This window comes from Neopelma chrysocephalum, unplaced genomic scaffold (assembly GCF_003984885.1).
Source record: "Neopelma chrysocephalum unplaced genomic scaffold, ASM398488v2 Primary Assembly neopelma1_59, whole genome shotgun sequence".
Taxonomy (NCBI): Eukaryota; Metazoa; Chordata; class Aves; order Passeriformes; family Pipridae; genus Neopelma; species Neopelma chrysocephalum.
In genome coordinates, this window is record NW_020897714.1 from 1203691 (window position 1) to 1230101 (window position 26411).

The 26411-nt window shown below is 36.2% G+C and overlaps 1 protein-coding gene across 1 annotated transcript in view; it reads left to right on the top strand.

The window, feature by feature from the left end:
• Positions 1-26411, top strand: part of CAND1 (cullin associated and neddylation dissociated 1) — a 33329-nt gene that overhangs the window by 2041 nt on the left and 4877 nt on the right. Inside the window, exons 2-14 of the mRNA XM_027679652.1 lie at positions 2618-2765; positions 14507-14661; positions 16427-16550; positions 16980-17236; positions 17320-17425; positions 17918-18063; positions 19109-19401; positions 20066-20207; positions 20848-22341; positions 23138-23233; positions 24908-25077; positions 25182-25346; positions 25577-25684. Of these exons, the coding sequence (XP_027535453.1) occupies positions 2618-2765; positions 14507-14661; positions 16427-16550; positions 16980-17236; positions 17320-17425; positions 17918-18063; positions 19109-19401; positions 20066-20207; positions 20848-22341; positions 23138-23233; positions 24908-25077; positions 25182-25346; positions 25577-25684 (3404 nt within the window). The remainder of the gene's footprint in view (positions 1-2617; positions 2766-14506; positions 14662-16426; positions 16551-16979; positions 17237-17319; positions 17426-17917; positions 18064-19108; positions 19402-20065; positions 20208-20847; positions 22342-23137; positions 23234-24907; positions 25078-25181; positions 25347-25576; positions 25685-26411) is intronic.

The following is a 26411-nucleotide window of genomic DNA, read 5'->3' on the forward strand; positions in this document are numbered from 1 at the left end:
TTCTTTAAATTATTCTGAAACTAGATCCAAACATTTTTTTTCTCTAAATATTACAGAAGATTTTTTACTTTTGTTGTGCTAATTTGTTTCTGTGATTAAGTGATATTTCCATTTTGTGCTTATGGGGAGGATGACTTAGAAAAAGTTCCATTGGATTTGTCACTAAATACTGGTTTTTATGACTTAGAAACTTTCTGCATAAAAGGGTTAGGTTATACCTGTCAAATGCAATTGTAGCAAGCACTTCTTTTCCTCCAGCTGCATGTAATTAAAACTGGTTTTTGGTTCCTTTATTAGAGCACACTTAGAAATTATCTGTTCTAGGAACTTTGAACGACTTTGGAATTCTTGAATATTAAAAAAAAAATCCTAACGTAGATTAAAATCTAACTTTACAAACCATAAAAAATGCATGATGATGGACCTTTACAAACTGACTGTTATGCAATAACATATTATATGAAACTTTATCCATTGTGCAAATACACGATACACATAAAATAGCATTTAGGTCTAGTAATTTTATGTGCATTTATTATCAGATTATGTGTATTTGAAGAGGGACAGAGCAATTGTCTTGTTGATATCAGGGAGCTGAGTATAAACCACTGTTCAAGTAACGACTTTACTGTAAAATTTAATCCTCCTTTTTTTGGATAAACTGTCTTGTTTGTCTTGCAAACTTGGAAGATGTACTTCTTTGGACATACTTCTTGGAAGAGACACATACTTGCGGATGCATTGTCCGCATGGAAACTCAGGCTTAAATTCTAAACAGGGCAGTAATATAAGGTGGCAGTTTACATCTGGCTGCAGGAGGAGGAGAATGACTTCTCCTAGTACCGGGTGTGTGGAGCTGCTGACACCCTGCCTGCTTTGCACCAGGGAAAGTTTGATGTGCTGGCAGAAGAAGCAGTTGTGACTAAAAGTCACATTGAAACTACCCAAAACTATGTTTCTAAATACCAGCTACTTTAACCTAAAGTTGCTTGACCTCCCCATTGCATTTTGGAGTTTCAGTTGTAGTTGAGTGCAGAGGCTGCTGAAGCACTGAGAATGCATAAGCTTTGCCTAGTTTAGGAAGTGACAAGTAGGTGATGAGTGCATGTGCACTCCTAAGGCTAGGAAATAGGAGCTTTTGACCAAGGAAGTGAGAGGAGGTTATTAAGTTTTAAAGAAAAGGAGATAAATACTGGCAGGAACTTGAAGACAATTTTTGAGTGTTCTAGTACTGTGTGATTTCATGTATATCCTTAAATTTCATCCTATCTGTCCATTACCTTTACTTACCTAGTATTTTTTTTCTTTGCTGTTCTTAAAACTAATGCTATTTGCATTCACAGCCTGTTTATGAGCACATCTGGTTCTGGTCAGACTGCAGGCTTGCTTCAGTGGGACTGTTGGAGTGAATGAAAAACGAGTGGGGTCTTATCTTAAAAACACCTTGAGACTATTAGACTGGAATTACTATATTAAAAGACAGGACAAGTTGAGGTCTATTATGTGAGGGCAGGCATCTGGCATTTGTGATGCATATTAAGATTGTGTAGAGTCTTGGCTTTAATTTTCAATGAAAAAGTAGTATCTGGCATGTCAGGCTGCAGAGATAACCTTCCAAGTAAGACCTGAGTTCAAGTGGTGTCTGCTTGAGGCCGACGTGCCTAAAGTCCAAATGTCACTCTCAACTGTTTAACTATGAACCCTTGTTATCAGGGGCTTGGAATGGGGGTCAGTATTGGTACCAAAGCCCATGGGATTTGTACTTGAGTAATACATCTGTATGGCTACTTCTGAGTAGAGAGGGTACTTACAAAAGAAGAATGGATTGGGAAGCAGTCATCAGAAGGAAAAGAAACAAAAAGCATAAAAGCAGTATTTTTGGAAAGTCATTTGTCAGTATATTCTTCTATTAATGAATGTGACTATTATTAAATAGTAAATTAATTGCCATGAAAGATGATTTTATTTGCTTGATTTCTCGAGAATTAATTTTGTTCTTTACCGTGACACCCTGGATTGTGGGATGGGTAAATGTGATCATCTGGTTTCTAGACTGTGAACAAACTGGTCTGTACAGGGCAAGAAAATGAAAAACACATGAAACATAAGCTTAACTATTATTTCTCCATTAATGAATGTTTGGCTTTTATGAATTTTATGGGAGAATGTTTGGGAAACTGTATTTTTCTTCTTGATTAAAATTTGTTTTAAAATAAACTCAGAGCAGAGAATAATTCTTTTAACAAAGATTTTTTAAAAAGCTTTTTTTTTTACAACATCAGCATAGCTAATTAAAGGACTATTTAAAATCTGTGAAAGTGTCAGTTTTTCTTTGTGGAGATCATATGGAATATAATATAAATAAATGCTGGAAGTAAAATATATAGCTGTTCTTATTAGACAAAGATGATGACCTAACTCAAAGTTATTGTCCTTTTCAAATACAATTTTTCTCCTTTCTATTCTATAAATGCTACTTGCATCACAAAACAGACAGCAGTAATCCAATGTTAAAAGTGATTTATTTGATAATGAATGGTGGAAACTGAGAATCTTGAATCCTGAGCACTGTGAATAACCTGTGTCCTTTTAACAATAATTATCTGACCATCTTTTGTCAGGTTTATGGCTACTAATGACTTGATGACGGAACTACAGAAAGATTCTATCAAGCTGGATGATGACAGTGAAAGAAAGGTGGTGAAGATGATTTTGAAATTACTGGAAGATAAGAATGGTGAGGTGCAAAACTTGGCTGTCAAATGGTAGGTATTCTTTTTCTGTCATGTGAAGAATTGATGATGACTGAACAACATAAAGTACTTTTGAAAAACTCAAAAACTATCACTGCTACACAAAATAATTGTGAAACTGATGTCCACAAAGGAACCCTTGCTCTTAGAGGTTACTTGCCTTAATTGTAGTTTCTTACAGAACTATCTTTTGTTGACATTGGGGCTTAACATTTGAGATTTCAGACAGCAAATAGCAGTTGCATGCCTTGCTGAAAGTATTTGAGTGACACACTTGTTCTTTGGTGATAATTCTTGAATGCTAAATAGATACAAAAAGCTTACAATTCAGGGGTAGTCGCCACACTGGTATTTGTGAGAAGTTAGATCATGTGTAGGGGAAGAATTGTAGTATTGGAGTACTTCTCAAGCAGTGGTGAAAACACAAAAAGGTAAAGATATGGTCTTGGTTAGCAAATATGGAACTTCCCTTTTCACTAACATTCAGAATACTGTGTTAATGGTTTTACAGGCTTTACAGGAACTGTAGATGTTTTATGGGGTCAGGGTGCAGTTACTTTCATTTCAGAGACTTCTGTTGCTTCACTACCCTCTTGTCCTCGCTTTATTTAGTTTTACATGTGGTGTGACTTCCAGAGCACCCTTTGAAGAGGTGCCACATTTATTATGACTTTCTGTTCTTGGCCATTCTGACTTTTTGTGCCCTTGAAAGAGGGCCTCTCTTAAGAAGTTCTAGTGTTTCTGAGAATGTTTCTTGTTTGTGAGCTCAGGTTTTTTTATATTCTGTTTACACTACCTGTATTCCATGAGACATGGATTGAAGTAAGTTTGCTACATAAGAGCTTGAGAAGCTTCACATTGTGACTAGCTGAGTTTGTTTCAGCTTGTTATTCTTTACAGTTTGCCATGTCAGGCTACCAAAGCAGACAAATCCTGTGTGCACCTCTGCTTAGGTACTTAGAAGCAGTGCTCGCTTCAGCTTCTGAAATATTTTAAGTGATGGTAACCAAAACCTTGCACAGAGAAATTAGTGTAGGAAGGTCAAGTTTCAAGCCAAAGTTTGATATTAGCAGTATTTAGCAATATAATTGTCACTGCTTTTTCACTACTCTCACCAGGGGTGCAGTGCTGTTAAAATGTGTCTTCTCCTCCTCCTTTTTTTAACAAACAACACAAAATGATATGTTTTGTTTTAATTCAAACTTCTCAAATGTCTCGAGTTCCTTGTGGTACAGCTTAAGTTCCATGGCTTTGAAACAGATTGCTTGTACTCAATTAGAGGAGTATACTGTTATGAAACTTGGCTCAGGCTTAGAATTGTCTTTGTGTGAAATAGCATTTTGTGGAAAAGTAATGTTATGGCATACATGCAGTGCTCATTTTCAATGTACATCCTATAGTTTTCATGAAGTTAAGATTAATGCACATAGACAGTTTATACACCACAATCTTTAATGGCAATGTTAGAATTTAGGATCTAAAGTACAAGTAATGCGTATTGAAAACATTAAAGAAAGATTGCAGAGGGGAGAGGATGAGAAAAAAGAGGGCTGTGTGTGTGCACATGTCCAGTTTTATTAACAATTATTCAATTTTTAAAGTTACTTTGATATACTGATAAAATTTTTAAATTTAATTAATGTGGCAGGATCTCTTTCAAGTTTGGAGTGTTTTCGAGGAATCCAAATAATGTTAAGGAACAGTGTTAAATTTACTTTACTGCGATAAGAAACATCATGGAAAAATTTTCAGGCGAATTGTGAATGTTCGTGTTGAAGGTATATATTGCGGAACTTATCAAGTTGTGGGGTTTTTTTTGGTTCTTGCATCCCAATCACTTGCAGATATGCTTTGGATAAAAAAAACCCCACCACTCTAAAAGAGTATTCTCTTCTTAAGGCAGCTTATACTCACAGTATTGTTCATGACAGTTTTAAGCCAGTCTGAGCTAATGCAGCTCTGCTGTTCTTGTTCTCCTTGTCCTTTTTCTTGCACTGCTTCTCGTCTAGTTTTGTTGTAGACTACTTTGGGGAATTAGTTTTCTTCTGGCTTAGTGCTCTCCTACCATCGGATGAGCTTTGGTAGAAACATTAGTGAGGGTGAAGGATGGGAGAGGCTGAATACTATTAAGCTGTAGTTACTTTGAAACAGTTCAAGCTGAAGTCTTCCATCTACTACAGCACTGAGTGTAAGCCTGATTCATTGGGAAGTTAAGTTCAGCCAGCATATTTTTCTTGACTTTTTTGATTTTAAATATTTTGTGTTCTTGTGTATTTCTGTTACTGATTTTCTGGCACTTTCAACTGAGGAGAGCATAAACTGTTTAGATCTCTCTTAATTTAAATTCTGTGACAAACTTTAGAGACTATCAGCAGTAACTTTTATCAGACTGGTACTTGATGACCCATTGAAAAATAGATTCCCTCTCTTATAGAAAAAGGATTTAAGACAACCCAATGTACCTTTGAATCTGTATTTGAGATAGATTTTTCTTGAGGAAGGGAGAAAAGTTTTGCAGCTTGTTAGGGGAGCTTCCTCTACAGGTAGATGAATGTAAATGCTCTGAATGGCAGAGCAGGTAAGGATCACTTTTCCAAGGTTTGATTCTTGAGGTCACTGAACACAGCAGATTTAAAACAACTCAGAGCAGCCATAAAACTATTTATTTTTAGGCAAATGTAGCAACAAGTAAGCAGTGTTCCTGGTTTTGTCTTTTCTGGTGCTTGAGTAGGGAGGGCTCTATTGGTTAAAATGCTGATGAACTTGTTTTTTCTTATCTATACAAAGCACACTAGTGATTTTGTTCCTGATCTTTACAGTTGTATTACACTGGTTGTGGGCAGGATAAAACGTTGTTCTTTAGCAGAAGTCAGTTTTTGAGTTTGTGGATATTTGGGTAGCTACCTTGCAAGATTATTGTCCAGTTCATTTCTGAATAAAAATGAAAATTAATGAGCTGCCTTAGTACTCCTGAAGTAAAAGTCAGTCTGCTCTAATCTTTGACCTTACAAAAGGAGTTTTATTTGTCAAGCTTCTCTTGTAGACCGTAGATGCAACCTACATCAGTAACTGCAGGTTGTTTACCTTATTTTTGTTAATTATATGTAAAATTTTAAATCTGTTCATGTTGTCTACATTTTTTCTGCAGGAATGGTTTTTGCTTCATCTGATAGTCACAGGCTGTTTTACAGTTAGCCACCACAGAAAACGCTATTGTACATTCTTACAGCGTGGTATCGTGTACACCTTATGGTAATAGTAGTTACACTGCCAGTAGCTTTTTTTAGAATTATTTGCATCTGGATTAGTCAAGCAGTGTAGTTTGTCTAAACATAGATATTATGTTGGGTGGACTTATTCTTCTTTGATGATAATATTGGTAATGTTCTGTTGGCCCGAATTTTACATTAATTGTTTCATGAGTTCATTATTGCAGTTTAAGGATGAACTGCTTCTCTTTTTGAGCAGTTTTCTGTGGTTTGCTGTTCTGCCACTTAAACCTATGCATAGAAATCTTTATTGATTCACACTGTGAAACATTTCCTGTAACCTGTAAGAACCCAGATGCACTCACATATCTCTGTCCATGGGGGAATTAAAGTACTTTCAGTGATTCCTCCCTTGTGATACTGTAATTTCTCTGCATTTACCAGTGTGACTCCTCTGAGCAGTGATTCAATACAAGTAACTGCCTGGTGCTGTGAGTCTTGAGTCATTACTGTGAACAGGATGATGCATGTATTGACTGTTGTGTGGCTGATCCAGTTGAGCAGCTTCAAAGCATTTTGGATGCTGTGGTAATACACTACTGCACATTATGCAATACTGGTGATTTGAATAATGTTTTGGTTTTCTTTTTTTTTTATTTGTGAATTTTAACTCTTCCCTGTAAATAAATGTGATTATTTGATAGCTATTAAAATATGCCAACTTGAGACTATAATTGATTGAGTTGGTGTCCATCTTCCTGATAAAGAGCTACACCGTGGACACCTTTATTTTCAAATGTTTGTAACTTAAAGGAGCTAGCGTGTTATTGTTTATTTTCGTAGGCAGCTGAATGACCTTTTGACTGAGAGAAACTGGACACAAATTATTGGTTAGTGAAAAGGAAAAGATCAAAGAGCACTTAAAACAATATCCAAAGCAGCCTTCAAGTGTGTAAAATACGTACTTAAGTGCAAAAGCTTTGTAGTCAGAATTGATTTTATAAAAGAAGGTTATAGTTTATTTTCAACTTCTGATAAGCTTAGTTTGTAATCTAGGACTAATGTCCTAGTGATATCTATGTCCAGTGATATCTACTGATTTTGAAGGCCAGAAAAGCTTGAGGCAATCTGTTTTTAAAATTTACTTCACAATTGACATGTCTGCTTGATTGAACTGATAGGTTGAATAAATAGGACTGAAGGTGCTGATTCAGGAAAAACATGGTTTAACACTTTCTAGAAACTGGTGGCCTAGTGGTTAGCGTGCAGGACTTTCACTGCTGCGACCACGGGTTCGATTCCCAGTCCCTCCCGGGCAGATGGAACCCGTTAGCCCTGTGAGGCCATCCATCTATGAGAAGGATACTCTAAACAAACCTACGTCCTGAGGACCTCACTGCCATTGTCCAAGCTTGCTTGGCCCCGGCAGATGAACCTTAGGATTAAAGGGTGGGCTCAGTTCAGCGCAGGCTGTGTCTCACCTAAAAAATCCATTGCGCAGGCTGGAAAGGTAAAAGACCTTTCCCCAAATCTTCGTTCGCGAAGATGGGCCATTATTATTAATGTATGGTGTTTGTCTGAATGTCATTAAAGTGGTTTGGTCATCTTTAAAACATTAGCAAAAAAGTGTTTCTATACTTAATTGAGATGAATGTAATTGACTGGCCTTGTCTGTGATTAGTTACTTATAGGTTACATTTGAAGAATAAACATATTTAAATTTAAAGTATTTAGGAGTTGTTCAACAGTTCATGTTTAAAGTAAGTCCTTACCTATAACTTGAGATGCTTTCACTTAGGAACCAAGAGTTTTTTGGTGGTGACCTGCTTCTGATGTGTCACAGTCAGTGTATAAAAAGATGGTGTCAGCTGCAGGTCTCTAGGATGTGGAAGTTGTATTTTTGTAGGGTTGCACAAGCATTTGTAAATTGCAAAAAGCAGAAGACGTGACCTTTCTGGCCATTAGAGGAGGGATGACATTGCCACCTGGAATTTCACCAACCAGATAGCAAACTCTTTCCATATTGATCAAAAGCAAACCTTTAGGATTGCTATTCTGCAGGTTTTGAATATTTTTGAAAGGATAGTGTTACTCAGATTTATTTGAATTTGCTTCCGTAATTGTACATGTGCTTGTTGTCTTTCCTAGTGCTTCTATTTGCAGTATTTCTATTGGAGCAGACAGCCTTACGGATGAGAAATGGTTTATACAGATTCTAACCTTGTATACCATAGCCTGTTGACTGAAACACCCAGGGAATTTCTGTGGCTGTGGACAGTCATTGTAGCTTGGAATTGTTTGGGTTTCTATTCTAGTTGATTTATGCTTGTGCTGCTTGCAAAACAATTTACTATACTCCGAGGGTAGATGAGTGTAACAGCACTGTGAGTAGCCACTGACTGACAGTGGAGTGTATTTGAAGAGAAGCTGTATACATAGATGTGTCAGTGAATCACTGTGATGGGAGAGCTTGGCTGAAGAGTGAAATCGAGTTGTGGAGAAAGCTGTGAGCTTTTTGAACAACTGGAGAAAACGTTTCAACTGCAGCCAGGGATGGCTTGATGTATTTGTATCTCAGAGGTAATTCTGGGTAAGAATCTGTGTGTTCGCAAATGCTTGTGTACAGGTTTATCAGGAGTTTATCTGTTAGAGGGAAAAGGTCTTTATCAGTATCAGTGGTAAAAATTATTTTAATAACATTGCATTATTAATTTAACATTATCAAAGCAGTAAAATGACCAGATTGGATTGTGGATATGGTCCTCTAAACCCCTGCTCTCAGGGGTTTAGAAGCTGTGGAGATGGTTTAATGGAATCTAAAGAATCCAGTACAGTACCCTTTTCCTAAATTAAAGGGCAGTGTCTGGTTAAGGCCTGAGATTTGTCTGCTTTTAATGAAGGGTGCTCTGTCAGAACCGTTAATCTCTGCAGGTTTTGCTGAAGCAAGTGAGAAAACATTCCATTACATCTTCATTTCTGTGCACTTAAAGGGCTTCTTTTTATGCCTTTGATCACATACCAGTCAGTATCTCAATTAACAGTCCTCTTGAGATTACCCATATGCTATATCTTCTAGAAGCATTGACCCATAGTTGTTCTCGTGTTTTTATTTTAAAGTTATCTCTATATCTCCATAAAATACTCTGCAAAATGAGTAAATTGCAAACTTCCTAAATTTGTGGCGTTGGTGTGATCATAATGTGTCAATTTCATATGCCTGTGGCCTAGTTTGACTAATATCAAATTAGTTCCAAGTTTTTTGCATTAACAGAACTGAGTTAGTTGTAAGTGATGTTTCAGTGCATGGTTTTGGTAAATATGCTTTGCCTTTGCTGCTTTCTTCCCCTCTCCCCAGCCCCACACACACATTGCCAGTATTTTCAGCAGGTGTTGCCACACAAGTAGGGTGGGCGAGGAAAGAAAGAAACCAAGCAGGTTACAGTTTGTGAAGGAAGGCAGGAAGAGTGCTAGATGTGATTGCTTTGGGGATTGCATATTCCTGGGCATTAATCTACATGCTGTGCCTCAAGTGCAAACAGTGTTCTGAGCTCATGGGAGTAAGGCATTATGAGCATGGCCATTGGAAGAGAAGCTCCTAAGTTTGCCTGACATGGTGACAGACCATGCCAAAACTTTGAACCTTACTCTGGTCACTATCATACTGTAAGTCATGCATAGTGTGTGAATAGAGAGGCTTGCTTGTCCGTGTCCTCCTCTGTCTGCGTGTCTTGCTTGTTGCCTTTTGCTTCTGCTGGCCATTTTTAAATGAAAATTAGCCCTTGCCATTGTGAATTCTTGGACTTGTGAAAGAAGGGCAGCAGCAGTGGGGTACATACAACAGGTTTTTGAATGAAAGATGTGTTTTGGGTTTGTCCCGCTGCATAGAGGCATGACTGCTAGCTATCCAAGAGTGAAGATCATAGATCTCGGCCCTTTTGAGTCCATCTGGAATTACTGATTTGAAGTCTTCTGAATCTGAGCCTAGTCCTCCAGTCTTGCTCCCTCCAACCACTCTAACAGTTTAGTTTGAGCTGTCAGAACACTGGGGTTTTTTTTCGAGAGTGGAGAAAATGGGTGATCAGATTGCATGCAACAGTTGTTCTGTGGTGTGAGCTGTATGGTGGTGAGGGATGGCTTTGGAATGACTGAGAGAACCTCTGAAGCAGGAAGTGTGAAAGGTGTGAAGAGCTCAGAGTGCGTTTGGGAGCCTTTGTAGCAGGAAGAATGGAAAGTTTGATGCTCTGAGACTGATGAGAAAAGTGAGTTTCAGAGGAACTTGGATCATGTGGTTTCGAATTTACCGTGTAGGCGCTTCTAAGTTAGGTTTGACCAAACTGTTCCTATTTTTCCCCATGGCCTCTCAAAAGGAATTTGCTCTGACCAGATGTGGGGATTGTCAAATTGACCAGAATGAAAAAAGTTGTTGTCAAGTTTGACTATACATTCAAAAGTTAATTCAGTATTGTCCAAGGTGCCAAGGCACATTAAATATGGTTAGCAGCACTTGGGAATGAAGCTGCGCATCCTTAGGTCTCCACTGTCAAAGTAATGCAGGAGTTTGTCTTTTCCTCAATAGTACCAGCAAGGTAGTAAGTGTGTGGGGTGAGAGTACTGTACTCATGGTGAGTACAGTACTAAGCTCCTGAACTAACTTCACTGCCTTTATGCTGAATGCCACAGCCTTGAGCCTTTTCTTCTGAGTAGTGATCTGTGACCTATGTGTTCCCTCACAACTGCCTGGCTGACAGTTTTATTAGCTAGTAGTGAACCCAGGGCCCAGCTGTGTTCTTGGAGAGTTAGACTTAAAGCTCTGGAGCCATTTCAAGTAAAACAAACCAACTAACCAAAAATGTTTCAGTGTCATCTTGGATTTTGTGCTTGTCTCCCATTACATATAAATTAAGAAAGGAACTCTCCATTTGATAAAGACTCGAGTGATTTTTCTGTCTTAATACACTTGTGTGTTTTTGTAATACAATACTGTGGGAATTAGATGATTTAAGTACTAAGCATAAAGTAAGTTTTAGACTGAGTGGCATAACTTAATTTGGATTTTGAACCATCTACTGTTAGAATAATAGCCTTCACTGAGAGCTTAGTATCTTACTAGCTTGGGCAGAATATCTGTTTGCCTATAGATCATTCCTCCCTCCTCTAGTTTTGTGCAGTTTACTTAAGGCCTGCACTTTTTTTATTATGAAATTTGCTCTTAATTCAGACTAATTTTCAAAATCTTATGAAATAAAACCAAAACATTTTTTCCCTCTGCTATAACCACTGGGTCTGAAAGGAACTACTTTGAATCCAGATAGTTTCTTTCCAGTAATCTAGTGCAATTAGAATAAGATGTATTGAATTTATTAATTTTACTAGTGCTGCATACTCATATTTGTTAATCAGAGTTTAGTTCTGTACCATGACCTGTCAACTCCATTATTACATTGTACAATCAAATGTATGAAATTGGAATTTCTCCTCCCACTTTTTTCCTAGTGTCTTGAGCTTGTTTTGTTTTTTAAAGTGCTTTGAAGGGCTGGCTTTGGGGAGGAGGGAAAAATATTTACCCTTGTGTATCATACTAGCTCGTAACTGAACAGTTTTAAAAGTTTGATAATTGCTATTTATTTCAAATCAATGAAAACTGTAGTGGAAATGAATATATTAAAACAGAGTATCACAGAATCACGGAATATACTGATTTGGAAGGGACGCACAAAGATCATTGAGTCCAACTCCTGGCCCTGCTCAGGACCATCCCCAAGAGTCACCCCATGTGCCTGAGAATATTGTCCAAACACCTCTAGAACTCTGTCAGGCTTGGTGCTGTGACCACTCCCCTGGGGAGCCTGTTCCAGTGCCCAACCACCGTCTGGGTGAAGAACCTCTTTCTAATATCTAACTTTTCAAATTTATTTTTTTTTCCTAAGCATGGGAAAACAGTCTGTCTTTGGACAGCATACTCCCTTTGCACTTGACAAGGAGTTGAACTAGGGAAATACTTCCAGTTGGAAGTTGTTTTATTGTTAATTATGTTAATCTGTTTTACAAATAATTTCATCATCTGCTTGTAATACTTCCGTGTGCTTCTATGTTTCAGCAAGGTTGTGACCATATGGTCCTAAATCAAAGTAGTCTCAAAAGTCTGACATATTGGTAGTGAATGGTGGCATATATTTGAAATTCTAAACTTTGCTTTCTTGATCTTAGTCTTGTTTGGATAAATTCATTCATTTTTCTCCTAAGGTTTCAGTTTGACTTGAACTCTCCAACAATAGTATTTATTGATCCAATAGACATCATTTTAGTTTCAATTAGCTTTGATAGAATAAACTTTAATGAAAAGCAGGTGCATACAGTGTTAAAGTTCAGTTTGGAAAAAGCTAAAGGGTATAGGGAGGCAGTACATTCTAATGTAGTCCTAAACAGTATGTGATTGTCTTTAAGATGCTTCTTTTCCTGCATTTGTTCATACAATGATTTCCATATGTTTCAGTTTTGTAGTACTGATTTATAGAGAGGTTGACTGTGTACATTACATACAAAGTTGAAGGCCAGATACAAAATTTGGACCCTGCCTTATGTCATGAATGGGTGGTTAGGCTGCTTAAAGAATCACCATCAAAGGTACTGGCAAACCCCCCAGATTTTAATATGAATTTGTGTGAAGAGTTCAATAGCAAGGTTCACTCTGTTACTCACTATGTAGATGAAGCACACATAGGAAATCTTACCCAGATTGTTTTGATACAAAGGGCTCACTTAAAATCCTCACACTTTACAGCTCTTCAAAGTTTACACTGAGAGCATACATGTAAAATCCCTTGAAAATCTTCTGTGGTCTCTCGCTATGGCTGAAGTTGAATTTGATGGTGAATTTAACTCGAAGTGTGTTTCATAGGAGGAAAAACATTGAGGTACTGAAAATCAGGCTGTAGGATTTTCTTGGTGGGACATCTGGAACAGCTGCAAAACAAGTAGGGGATGGTCTGTGCACAAGACCAAGTCAGAATGCTACTCATTATCCCTTTGATGCAGGTGGAAGAGAAAATAAATAATAGTTTTCTGGAGGTACACCTGTGTTTTTGTTAATTCTGCTGATGGGCTACACTTCCAAGTCACAATTCCTACTTTTTCTGTAGATAGCCCTTGCTACTTCTGTCTCTGTTCTTGTGTCAATACATTCCTTTTCCTTTTGTGTGACAGTTGCTCACAGCAACTTGTCTTCCTGTCCTCACTTCTGTCGGGGTCAGTGCAGAACCTAAATGTGTTAGAACTTCATGTCACATCTCACATCTGATGTTGATGTCTTATTAATAAGCATGCTTTCTTGAATTGGGTAGTGATATTATGGATGTCACCACAGAAAATTAAACAGAGAGTAGATGGCAAGATCAACGTACAGAGAATGAAAGCTTTTGAAACAAGGAAGCTTTGTCTTTCAGGGTGGTTACTGTATGTATAGGTTAACTGTACTGTTTTTTGATGGACAGCTTGTAACACTTTTTTCAGAACTCGAGGTATTAATTATTAATGTATGTTTGAGGGAGTTGAGTTAGATTAAAATATTTGGTAATTTAAAATATTTCCAAATAAATTTCCCATTTCTCAGATGCCTTGTCTAAGGGCAGGTGTTTTAAAATAGGGAGAAACTAAATAAGCATATTTGCAGTGAGAAGTTGGAAGGGTAGTGGAAAAAAGAGTAAGTTCTTGGAGTTGTTACAGAGGTTTTTAACAGGTGAATGGGAAGACACAGGCAGTAAAAGGCTTGGGGGTTTTTTATAACTTCCCTTTTGGAATAGAACATTAAGGATGGAGAGATGCTGGAAGTTGGTGATAGGGCTAGAAAGGTGGTGAAGGATGCTATATTTCTTAGCAATGGACTAGACTTTACTAGGACATCTGAAGTTTTAGTATTTTGAACAATTTGAGAGCATTTGACAAAGAATCGTTGCAATTCTCAAAATGGTCAGAATAACTAAAAATTCACAATTGAGAGGAAAGAGGAAGTTTAACTGTGCTGCATGTATGTGGTGCTTGTAGTCTCTGTGAAGGAGGACATGCCATATCACTGTTTTTTATTTTAGCATTTGCATTCTAATAAGGAAGGCACTCTAAGGTATAGAAGGAGTCTCAGTAGAGAATAAAGATGCAGTAATTAAGAATGTTCCTTACTTGCCTGCGGAGTAAGCAAGCACTGATGGTCAAGCAGGTGAACTGATGGCTCTGGCTAGGTAATTTTTGTTATAAATGTTGTCTTTAAATGAGAAGTAAGAGGGACTCTGGTTTTGAGACTGAAGCAGTAAAGTCATGCAAAAGCCGTTTCCAGCACCAGATAAAAACCAGGTACTAATTGAGCATTTTGTTACTAGGTTTATGGAGATGGGTTATCAACCCAACCAGCTGGAGGTTTTCAGATTTTAAAATTCTGCTTTGTATTGCCACCAAACCGAACCTTAAGTTTGTGACTTGAATGCAAAATACTGAAATAAAATGACATGTTTTATTTAGGGTTGCAGATTTAATACTTTTCTTCTCTTTATACAGCCTAGGACCTTTGGTGAGTAAAGTGAAGGAGTATCAAGTGGAGACCATTGTAGATACCCTCTGTACAAACATGCTCTCAGACAAAGAACAGTTACGTGACATTTCAAGCATTGGTCTTAAAACTGTGATTGGAGAACTCCCCCCAGCTTCCAGTGGTAAGGCATTTTGTACTCAAGGATTTATCCAGTTGTGTAATTCACTAATTCAAAAAAATACAAAAGCCTGGTCTTTTAATGAAGGGGATTCAGTTCCTTTAGCATTGGAACTAATTTCTGTTAGGGGAAAAATGTATGGCACAAATATCCTTTTAGTTTCTTCTTCTCTGTATTGCTAGATTTTACTTCACAAGTTTAAAAACTTTTTTTGTTTTACTGAAGGTTTGCATTAATGTGGAAAACAAACTTAGAGTATATGAACTTCGCTATAACAAGTTGAGTGTGAAAGCTTCTATTTTAATAATTGCCTGGTGGAACTTTTCTGGGCTGTTGTAATAGCTAAATCTCATCTTGCTTTTTGATTAATAGTACACTTTAAAATGGATTACAACTTAGGTATTTTTCTCTAACTATCTGATTTCTCGTCTCAATTTCTGGGAAGTGTTTTGAAAGTACCTTGTGAATTACTGAAATGCTTACCTGCAGGTTTAAATGAAGGCAGTCTTTCCTCCAAAAGAGATATTAATGTTGAACAGCTCATCACTTAATGGCATTACTTTTTATTCAAGTGCTTTTCAGATATCATAGCGTAGGGATGAGAATAGAGGAGTGATTAAAAAGGCTTTGGAAATGACAGTTTTAGAGAATGAGGTCTCTTAAAAAAAAGAACTCTGTTTTTGATATCCCTTTTGAAAGTCAACTTGTAATTCTCTCTTTTATCAAGCAGTAGTGAGATGCATAAACTTTACATAAGCAACTAATTTTAAGTAAATTGCTTTTACAATTTAAAAAGCTTTTACACTTTCAATTGCCTACACAAAACGTAAGGAGATTTTTGGGTGGAGGTAAAGCTCAAACAAAAACGCAGCAAAATCTTTCAATATCATTAACATTCCTAATATAAAAATAAACATGTTATTTCTTTCTCTCAACTCAAACATAGATTGTTGCCTTTTTTCTTAGCCTTTGTGGTAAGACATTTGACTGTCCAATTGTTATGTTTTAGTTTTAGTCATAGTTAAGAATTAGCCATAATATATGGAAACCAAACTTAACATAGGTTGGAATGGTATTAATTTCACATTGAAATTCCCAAAGTGTGACTAAAAAAATTTCATGCATGTGAAGATGAATGCTGACTGTGTCGTTACCATGATGTGAGTTCCTTCTCATAATTACTTGAAACAACGTTAGACAGTTTGAGGAAGGGGGAACTATAGAGTTGTTGTAAAGACATTTTTTCTTGTATTTTAAAATACTTTGGGTCTACCTTTTTTCTCCCTTTCTCAAACGTTTCAGCAGTATTTCAAGTACTTATTACTTAAGAAGCTTCTTGTGCAAAATAATTTTATTTTGCTTTTTCTTTATGCAGCCATTCTTTAGAGATGGCTCTTCTGTGCTTCTCCTTACCATATAGTTTATTTCTACATTTTTACCCATAAGCCTTTCATTTATTGCTCTAGACTTGTCTTGGCCTTCATTTTCCATTGCTTGCCCTACCAAAAGCAGTGTCCTTTCTGTTATGTATACCTTCTGGGACAAGAAGCTCTCCTCAGTATGTTTGTACATAAATAGTCTTTTAGCTCTAATGCAGAGCAAACATGACATTAGCAAACAAACTGACTGTTCAGGCTTGTTTTGTTGGGTGGGAAAAGCTTCTTTATGCTGAGATTAGGTTGCTTTCTGTAGTCACAAACATGATCTCTGGTGTTAAAAACTCAATTTTAAATATTATGAAAATGCTGAGGTTTTGTTGTCCTTTCAGGTTCTGCATTAGCAGCTAATGTTTGCAAAAAGATCACAGGGCGTCTCACTAGTGCTATAGCCAAGCAGGAAGATGTGTCTGTTCAACTGGAGGCACTGGATATCATGGCTGATATGCTGAGCAGGTAAACATCCCTCTTTTAACATGCTGGTGAATGCTGATAAATACTCCTTAAAGCTTGAACTTTAGTTTTCCAAATGTAAAATTAAATTAGTTGAAGTTATGTGAAATAATATGATAAAGTATTAAGTACAGGTGAAACTTAATTTAGAAAAAAAGTGAATGTATTGAAGATAATTGATTTATAGAACAATTCCTTTATTATTTAATCTTCTAAGAACTGTAATTTTAAGCTTATTTTAATGTTTATTTTTATATTTATTTATTTATATTTTAAACTAATTTCTTCTTTTAAAAAGTTTCTAAAGCTTAAATTTAAGTAATTAATTGGAATCTTTGTGATGTTTGGGGACTATTTAAAGATTGTTGTAAAGTATATGAACAAAATTATCTAGATTCAATTGGTTTGAGTTTGTGTTTTGTCTGTTTTAAGGCAAGGAGGACTGCTTGTTAACTTCCATCCTTCAATTCTGACCTGTCTGCTCCCCCAGCTGACCAGCCCAAGACTTGCTGTGAGGAAAAGAACCATCATTGCTCTTGGTCACCTGGTTATGAGTTGTGGCAATATGGTTTTTGTAGACCTCATTGAACATCTCTTGACAGAGCTGTCTAAAAATGATTCCATGTCAACAACTAGGACCTATATACAGTGTATTGCTGCTATCAGTAGGCAAGCAGGTCATAGAATAGGTAAGAAAAATTTATAAATTATCTTCTACTTAAAAGTTTTTAGGTGAGAATAATTACTTAACTAATTTTTGTTCTCTTACCAGGTGAATATCTTGAGAAAATAATTCCTTTGGTTGTAAAGTTTTGTAATGTAGATGATGATGAACTACGAGAGTATTGCATTCAAGCCTTTGAATCTTTTGTTAGGAGGTAAGTCATGGGTACCTATTTCAGGCTTTCAGATCTAATAGTGTGCCATTGGATTGTAAGCTATCAAGAGACAATCTCCTTCAAAGAAAATATTTTTGCAAGCTTTGAGCTGGAACTGTTCCTATACCTCTACCTTGTAACTTAACTGTTAAACAGTGTGTTATGTCTGTACTTTAGAAACTTCCTACTGTGCCATTGCTACTTGTGCAAACAGGAGGTGGGAAGTATATTTGTGTGCAATAATGGTGGCAAAAAAATTGATATCCAGAGGCGTATCTTAGTCCTTTGCAACCTTCCAGTCTAGCAGATCCTGTTACACAGTAGCACTGCCCTTTCTGACCTTCCTTTCAGAATTTCTGTAATTCAGATGGGTGCGTTGATATTAGTTGTATTGGCTAATGTCTCCAAAGTACAGTATGTGGCATGAAGTCGTTTAGGAATGTTTTAGTTCTTCAAAGTAATTTGACATTGATTGTACTTTTTATTGTGCAGGTGTCCTAAAGAAGTTTATCCCCATGTATCTACTATTATAAACATTTGTCTTAAATATCTTACGTATGATCCTAATTACAATTATGATGATGAGGATGAAGATGAAAATGCTATGGATGCCGATGGTGGTGATGATGATGATCAAGGTATATTCTCTTGTCAGTTTGGGGGAGAGGGTGAGCTTGTGATCCTGTACCTGTCTGAGAAAATTGGTATAGGTGGTATTGCTACTAAATACCAGCATTTGAGTGACTTGTATACTTTCATGTTCATATTTTGTACCTCTTTTAAACATACCTTATGAACTTACCTCTTGGAATAAAAGTGTAGGGTATTGTTGCTGGAGGTCAGTAATTCCAAGGGTGAACACAAAATACAAGACAAATACGTTAAAAGACTTGAAAGGGGAAAAAGGCAGAAGTGTGTAGCATGATATAACTAAAGTGAGAGGAACATCAGTTCATGAGTTGAAAATACGTATACAGCATGGGGAAGGCTTCTCACTACTTTCCACTGTAATATATTATTGTTACCTAATGCATAAAATCAGAATAGATTGAAAATTGCCTAGTATTTTTCTGTAGGATAAAAAAGTGTTTTAGACTGAAAGGCATAATGTATTTATTGTTAACACAGTGGCAAAGCATTGCCATATGTAAGCTTTATGAAAACTTGGACACACAAGTAATCTGAACTGAGGGCATAACATTCCCATTACTTAAGGAAAGAATGAGCTGCATAGTTGTTGCTTTTGCACCTGAGAAGTCTGTATTATTTATTTTTTTGTTGTTGTTATTTTTGGGGGCAGTGTATGGTTTATTTGCTCCTAGAAAGAAGCAGGCAGAATAATTGGCTGAATCTTGATCAGCTAGTGTTCATTGTTGCATTGTTGTTTATGTCACAAATAAAGAGGAATGTGCTTTAAATCAGTAGTCAGGCTGTAAATATGATGGGAACATCCTTGTCCTATTTGCAGTTTTAATACGTGTGTAAGACTAGCATGAAAAAATCGGCAGAGAATTACAACTTAGGCTGTTTAGAAGGCTTTTTATGTATGACTTTTAACATACTTCTGAACCTATTTCTTCATGTGTTTTATGCAAAGAACTGTCTTCTTTTTTAATTGTTTAAAATAAAACTTGCTGCTTTGCTGGTCTAGACTTGAACTTATACATAATTTATTTTTTTAAGGGAGCGATGATGAATATAGTGATGATGATGACATGAGCTGGAAAGTGAGGCGTGCAGCTGCTAAATGTCTGGATGCTGTGGTTAGCACACGACATGAAATGCTTCCAGAATTCTACAAAACTGTATCTCCTGCTTTAATAGCCAGATTCAAAGAACGTGAAGAGAATGTTAAAGCAGATGTTTTTCATGCATATCTTTCCCTTTTAAAACAAACTCGACCTGTGCAAAGTTGGCTTTGTGATCCTGATGCAATGGAACAAGGAGAGACACCTTTGACAATGCTTCAGAGTCAGGTTATTTGTCAAGATTTTTGTTATCTTTGAGATGATATACTGAAGTTGCCCCCTGTTCATAAGGATAGTTCATTAAATGTGCCTTATCATGCTTTCATCACATGCAGGTTACAGTTTATTCCTGTAGTATTAACGCAGAGAGCAAGCCAGGTAAACTGGCCCAAAAAAGTGCAGCAGTCTTGGAAAATGAAATTACTGACTCGTGCAAATGTCCTGATTTGATTTCAGTTGTTTACCATTACCTGTGAAAGTTGAATGTCATATGTCATTTAGCCAAATTACCGAAGCAAAATAGTTACTTTGTGCGTTCTGTATGCAAACAATAAGCTCTAATGATCAAGATAAAACTTGATTTGCTACAACATATTTTATTTGCAGAATAAAAAGGATAATGCTGAAAAACTTTTTCTAAGTGAATTATTTGGTTGGCTTTTCAGTTGTTACTCTCTACAGTTTTATTAATGCAAATCATCTTTTAAAGTTAAATTACTAATTTTTTAAAGCAATTATTTTGACTTTATTCCCCAGTGTTTCTGTAACTTCTCTAGTTCTGAGGAGAAATCAGAGGGGTGGGATGCACGTATTTCTTTATATGCCCCCCAGTAATCAATAATGGAAGAAATGCGAGCTATTGAATCAATTAACAGATGTGTGATGATTACAGGTCCCCAACATAGTTAAAGCCTTGCACAAACAGATGAAGGAGAAAAGTGTGAAGACTCGTCAGTGTTGCTTTAACATGCTGACTGAACTAGTAAATGTGTTACCTGGAGCCCTAACACAACATGTTCCTGTACTTGTACCAGGTATGAGAAACATGTTATTAACTTAAATATTTATTAAATTGGACGTGAAGTTTTGAAACATCAAAATATTCAAGTCATGAAGGCTTTTTGCAAAAGCCTTGAAATGGGGCTTCTATTTAAAGAAAATGGCAAAATAACCGGCTAGTATATGAATCCATATAAATATTTTAGTGACATATTTCCATTAATCTTAAAAACAACAGTTGTCTCCAAGATTGAGGTTTTTTTCCCTACTATATAAAAAAAAAAAGTTAATTTTCTTCTTAATTGCAAGATCAAGCTGCCTTCTTTTTCATCCCAACAGAGCAAAATATTGTCCATATTTTAGCTTTTGAAACTTAAAATGTTGAAGTTTGAAGTAACGGTGAAAAGTAAGGTTGGAAATGTTAAAGGTTCAGAATTTCTTCATAATTAAGAAAATACATCACAAACCATCAAATTGCCCATATCCTCTGGCAGAGGAAGCTTAAAAACTAATTGATTGAATTAAAGTGCTGAAAGGGGCTTGGAAGCATTCAAGGAAGGTTGGGAGCTAGAAAACATAAATTCAGTATAGCTGCCTGCCTTTGGAAATTTTGACGTGTTTTAGCAGACTATAAATTACCTACCCTAAAAATACATTTTTTGTTTTTTCTTCCAGGAATAATTTTTTCACTGAATGACAAATCAAGTTCTTCTAATCTGAAGATAGATGCTTTGTCCTGTTTGTATGTGATCCTCTGCAATCATTCTCCCCAAGTCTTTCATCCTCATGTTCAAGCATTGGTACCTCCAGTTGTAGCTTGCGTTGGAGACCCATTTTACAAGATAACATCAGAGGCACTTTTGGTTACCCAACAACTTGTGAAGGTTATTCGTCCATTAGATCAGCCTACTTCCTTTGATGCTACTCCTTACATCAAAGATTTGTTTACTTGTACAATCAAGAGATTAAAGGCTGCTGACATTGATCAGGAGGTCAAAGAAAGGGCAATATCTTGCATGGGTCAAATAATTTGTAGCCTTGGTGACAGCCTAGGCACAGACCTGCCTAGTACACTTCAGATCTTTCTAGAGAGACTGAAGAATGAGATCACTCGGTTAACTACAGTGAAGGCCATGACATTAATTGCTGGTTCTCCTTTGAAGATAGATTTGAGACCAATCCTTGGAGAAGGAGTTCCTATTCTTGCTTCTTTTTTGAGAAAGAACCAACGAGCTTTGAAACTGGGCACTCTTTCTGCTCTAGATATTTTAATAAAGAATTACAGTGACAGCTTGACAGCTGCCATGATTGACGCTGTCCTGGATGAGCTTCCACCTCTGATTAGTGAAAGTGATATGCACGTATCACAGATGGCCATCAGTTTTCTAACAACACTGGCTAAAGTATATCCTTCCTCCTTGTCAAAGATTAGTGGCTCCATTCTCAATGAACTTATTGGGCTGGTAAGATCACCTCTACTTCAGGGTGGAGCACTTAGTGCCATGCTAGAATTTTTCCAAGCTTTGGTTGTGACTGGTACAAATAATTTAGGCTATATGGATTTACTGCGCATGTTAACGGGTCCAGTGTACTCACAGAGTACAGCACTTACTCATAAGCAGTCTTACTATTCCATTGCCAAATGTGTTGCTGCCCTTACTCGAGCCTGCCCTAAGGAAGGACCAGCTGTTGTAGGTCAGTTCATTCAAGATGTTAAGAACTCAAGGTCCACAGATTCCATTCGCCTTTTGGCTTTGCTTTCTCTTGGGGAAGTTGGGCATCATATTGACTTAAGTGGACAAATTGAGCTGAAGTCTGTAATATTAGAAGCATTCTCTTCTCCTAGTGAAGAAGTAAAATCGGCGGCATCTTACGCCTTAGGCAGCATTAGTGTTGGCAATCTTCCTGAGTATCTGCCATTTGTCCTACAAGAAATAACTAGTCAACCTAAGAGGCAATACCTTCTTCTTCATTCCTTGAAAGAAATAATTAGCTCTGCATCAGTGATTGGTCTCAAACCGTATGTCGAGAATATCTGGGCCTTACTCCTGAAACACTGTGAATGTGCAGAAGAGGGCACAAGGAATGTTGTTGCTGAATGCTTGGGCAAACTTACATTAATAGACCCAGAGACTCTGCTTCCACGACTCAAGGGATACTTGGCATCAGGTGAGTAGTAGTAATGCATGTACATATTGTGGCTTTAAGGCAAATGGCTTTGTGCTATCTATTAATAAATGGATCTAGTTTTGCAAATGATGTGCTTAAATTTTGTGATAACTCTTGAAGTTTTGCTCCTCCCTACCCAACAATGGAATCTTAGGTGGTTCCATTTTTACTAGAAGTTGCTAGTCATACATAACAAGAATTACTTCTGTGTTCTGCTTTCAACTGTGGTATTTTGATTAATGATGTTATGTTTGAGAAAGAGCTATAAACTTAAAGGGGAAGGAGCATGAATGACAAAGGGACAAATTAAAAAGCCAGTTGCAACATGTTGACATTTTGGTCTAAATTATTTGGTGTATTCCTATTTTTCAGATGAGAATTCTGAAATTTTTAAGGATTAGGATGGATCATTGTGCATAATTCATGAATCAGTTTCGTATCAAGAACTGTATTCACGTTTGCTTTACGTGCTTCTACTTTTAAGTGGAGAGGTGTTTTTTTCTAGGCTGACGTTTGATCATACATAAACTGTTCTAACAGGCTTATTACTCAAATTTTCTGTAGCAGATAACATTACATGCTTATTGTGTCTTACAGTATTTTTCCCATGTTTGAAATGTTTTCTCCATAGATTTACTTGAGTTACATATTGCATTTCTAGTAATCAATAACATTTCTTGTTTGGTGTTCTTAAGAGTATTAGAAGCCTAAAAAGAATGTATGACACTGAGCATGATTTAGATTCTGTAGTTGTTCTGTTTTAATCTTGTGCATTCACACTTTTGTTTTGTATTAGGGTCCTCATACGCTCGAAGTTCAGTGGTTACTGCTGTTAAGTTCACTATTTCTGATCATCCACAACCCATAGACCCACTCTTGAAGAACTGCATAGGTAAGTTCTTTACTTTTACTGACAGCTTTTTTGTTTCCAGGCAGTAGAATGACATTTAAAATTTGTTCTTTGTGTTATCAGAAGTAAGTATTTTGCAGATACTAGGATTAGCTGCTAATAATAACTGTTGGAAGAGTTCCAAGTTGTTTCTGCAATAGCCAGTTATTTCTATTAATACTAGTTTGTTTGAATTCTGAGCAGTAAAAAATGTATGATTAAAAATTCTATGTATTGAAGTTGTGATGGGCAATACAAAAAGCTAGGACTTTTAGGAGAGGGAACCCAAAAACTGATTTCCTTTCTCATGTTTTTAACAAATTAAATCAGTTTGATGGAGTAAGGTGTACTATCTTTACCCAGAAATGTGGTCTTGGAAATATTTAACATTCAGTCACTTAAAATATGCATGCGTGAATTCAGAGTGTTACCAGGTTTTGAATTGTAAATATAGGTTGTTATGATTTTGTAATGCTTGTGATCTGAAAGCATTTGGAATTGTGTATATTTTTACAGGGATAAGGTAATCAGAGCTTTCAGTCTAAGGTTGGTATGATAAAGAGCCTTGCAATGCTGCAGCTTTTTGAACTTTTTTTATTTGTATAACAAAGATTTGTTTAATATGCTATGGTGAATGTTTTATACTTGATTAATTGCAGGTTTAAAGATAAGTAAAAAATTATCTATAATACTAAGCCTAAGGGGGAAAAAGATTTATCTTCAAAAACATAAAGTTTTGTGGGGAGCAAGGTTTCTATTTATGGATAAATGAAGTCAATTCCTATCTGTTATTTTCATCACTAAGCTTTTTTTTTTTTTTTAATAATACATTCAAGAATTGCTTTAGGTTTTTTCCCCCCCACTGAAGCTGCCTTGCCCCTTTGGTTTCTCCAAATATTTATTGATTATGCAGTCAAAAAACTATTGGTATCTAGTACTTAAAAAATCTTAGTTATCTTGAGTTTTGTTACCCCAGTTTCTTTTGTGTGTGTAGAAGTCTCTGTTGGTTTTCTCCTTTGAAAAATTTCACTCCTCACGGAGTTAGCTAGTAAAACTTCAAACATTGAGGGAAAAATAAGATACATTCATGCAGCTGTTTATTTTAACAAAGCTGTATTATAGAAGTATAGAAAATCTAATTTAAAAATACCTGAGGGTAGAGTGGGATGAGAAGGTGTTGCTATGTTAATATATACTGAGTAGCCTTATTTTATGGTAATTTAGGTATTCTCAGCTAATTTAGGGGTTAAAAATCAGTGTGTCGATAGTTTCCTTGGGAGGTGTTCTCAAATTCGTGAACTGCAGAATTGATATTGGTTTTCTAATGCGTATTCTGAGAGAATTTAATGGATAAAAGCAAAGGTTAAATATAATTTTCATTAATTTAAATACTATATCTTTAGAAAACAAGTAGAAATATCATTGTGATGGCCATTTATTTTGATGACCGTAATGAAACTGCTGTTTTATTATACAAACTACTGTATATCAACTAAATTAATACTTTTCATATGAGTATGGTGTTATTTGTACAATCATGCTGAAATAGCAGGTGTCTGTTACATTAAAATAACTGCTGCACTATGTCTTTTTGAAAGGTTTAAACTAAGCAAAGATATTTTTAAAGTTGCAGATTAAAAGGATCGTCATAGATTATTTATTTCTGTATGATTGCAGGTGATTTTCTGAAAACATTGGAGGATCCAGATCTCAATGTCAGGAGAGTAGCTCTAGTGACGTTTAACTCAGCTGCCCACAATAAACCATCTTTGATAAGGGACCTTTTAGATACTGTGCTTCCTCATCTTTACAATGAAACAAAAGTCAGAAAGGAATTAATCAGAGAGGTATGTTAACTAAGAAAAACAGTGCTAAATATATGTAAGTAGATAGATTTTTTTTTTTTTTTTTAAATGTGTTATTTAACTTTGGTGTTTCTGTTTGCTGACAGGTGGAAATGGGACCATTTAAGCATACAGTTGATGATGGCTTGGACATAAGGAAAGCGGCTTTTGAGTGCATGTATACTCTGTTGGATAGCTGTTTGGATAGACTAGATATATTTGAATTCTTAAACCATGTTGAAGATGGCCTGAAGGATCACTATGATATTAAGGTTAGCTGTCATTTTTCTCTGTGAAAGCAGTGACTATGTCAAAATATTTTAAATAGTGAATAAACTGACGTGGTAAAAATATTACTTCATATGCTTAAGTACTTCACTATGTTTGCCACAGTCACTGAAGTGTGACTGTTTGAAAGGTTACACAGCATTGTAGGAAATATATCTCCATATATGTGCTAGGCATGACTAATAGTTGTATTGGGTTTTTTTCCTCAACCTAGATGCTAACCTTTTTAATGTTGGTGAGACTGTCTACCCTTTGTCCAAGTGCGGTGCTGCAGAGATTGGATAGGCTCGTGGAACCTTTGCGTGCTACATGTACAACTAAGGTACTTGAATTCATTTAAGTTAATTACTTTGTGTTGTCTTATAGAAATACAAACCAACTTGTGTTTAAAGAGTACTTCAGTACTGCTGCAGCATTTTCTGAGTTATGATTGATAAGCTGGAGTAGGCACGATAATATAAATAAGTGTGCCTTTATACATGTGTTAAATTTATTTAAATTACAAATCGAGGGATATCCTTGTTAGCTTCTTTTTAAAAATTCTCTGTTTCTTTGCTGTCCTTTCTTTTGTTCCTTAAAAATTTAGCTGCCACTTGGGCAACATGTAAATCTCATGTTATTATAAATAGTGAAACTGGAAGACAGAGTTTTTCTGGCATCTGATGGTTACGTTGTTTCAGACAAGCATTTGGGTGATGAAGGCAGTGTAAAGTAGTCCTGGTTTTGTTGGGTTTTTATTGTTTATCCTGCCTCCTCATTTATATTACAAGATTATTGGATCTTGGCACAGTTAGTCTCCTTCCATTCCTGCTCATCTTGATCCACCTGCATGCTGTGACAGTCATTTAATGCCATTTACCTTACTTTTCCATTGTTGTAGTCTTGTATATTTCACATCAAGAAAATTGACTGCCTTTAATGATAATTTATGTTTGTATCACTGAAACATCTTTGAAAATGGTAACAGAAGGTTAAGCACTTACTCTGAGGTCAACTTTTTAATAAATTCTATTCTCTGGAAGCTGGGAGTAGTGTGAAAATAGCAGTTT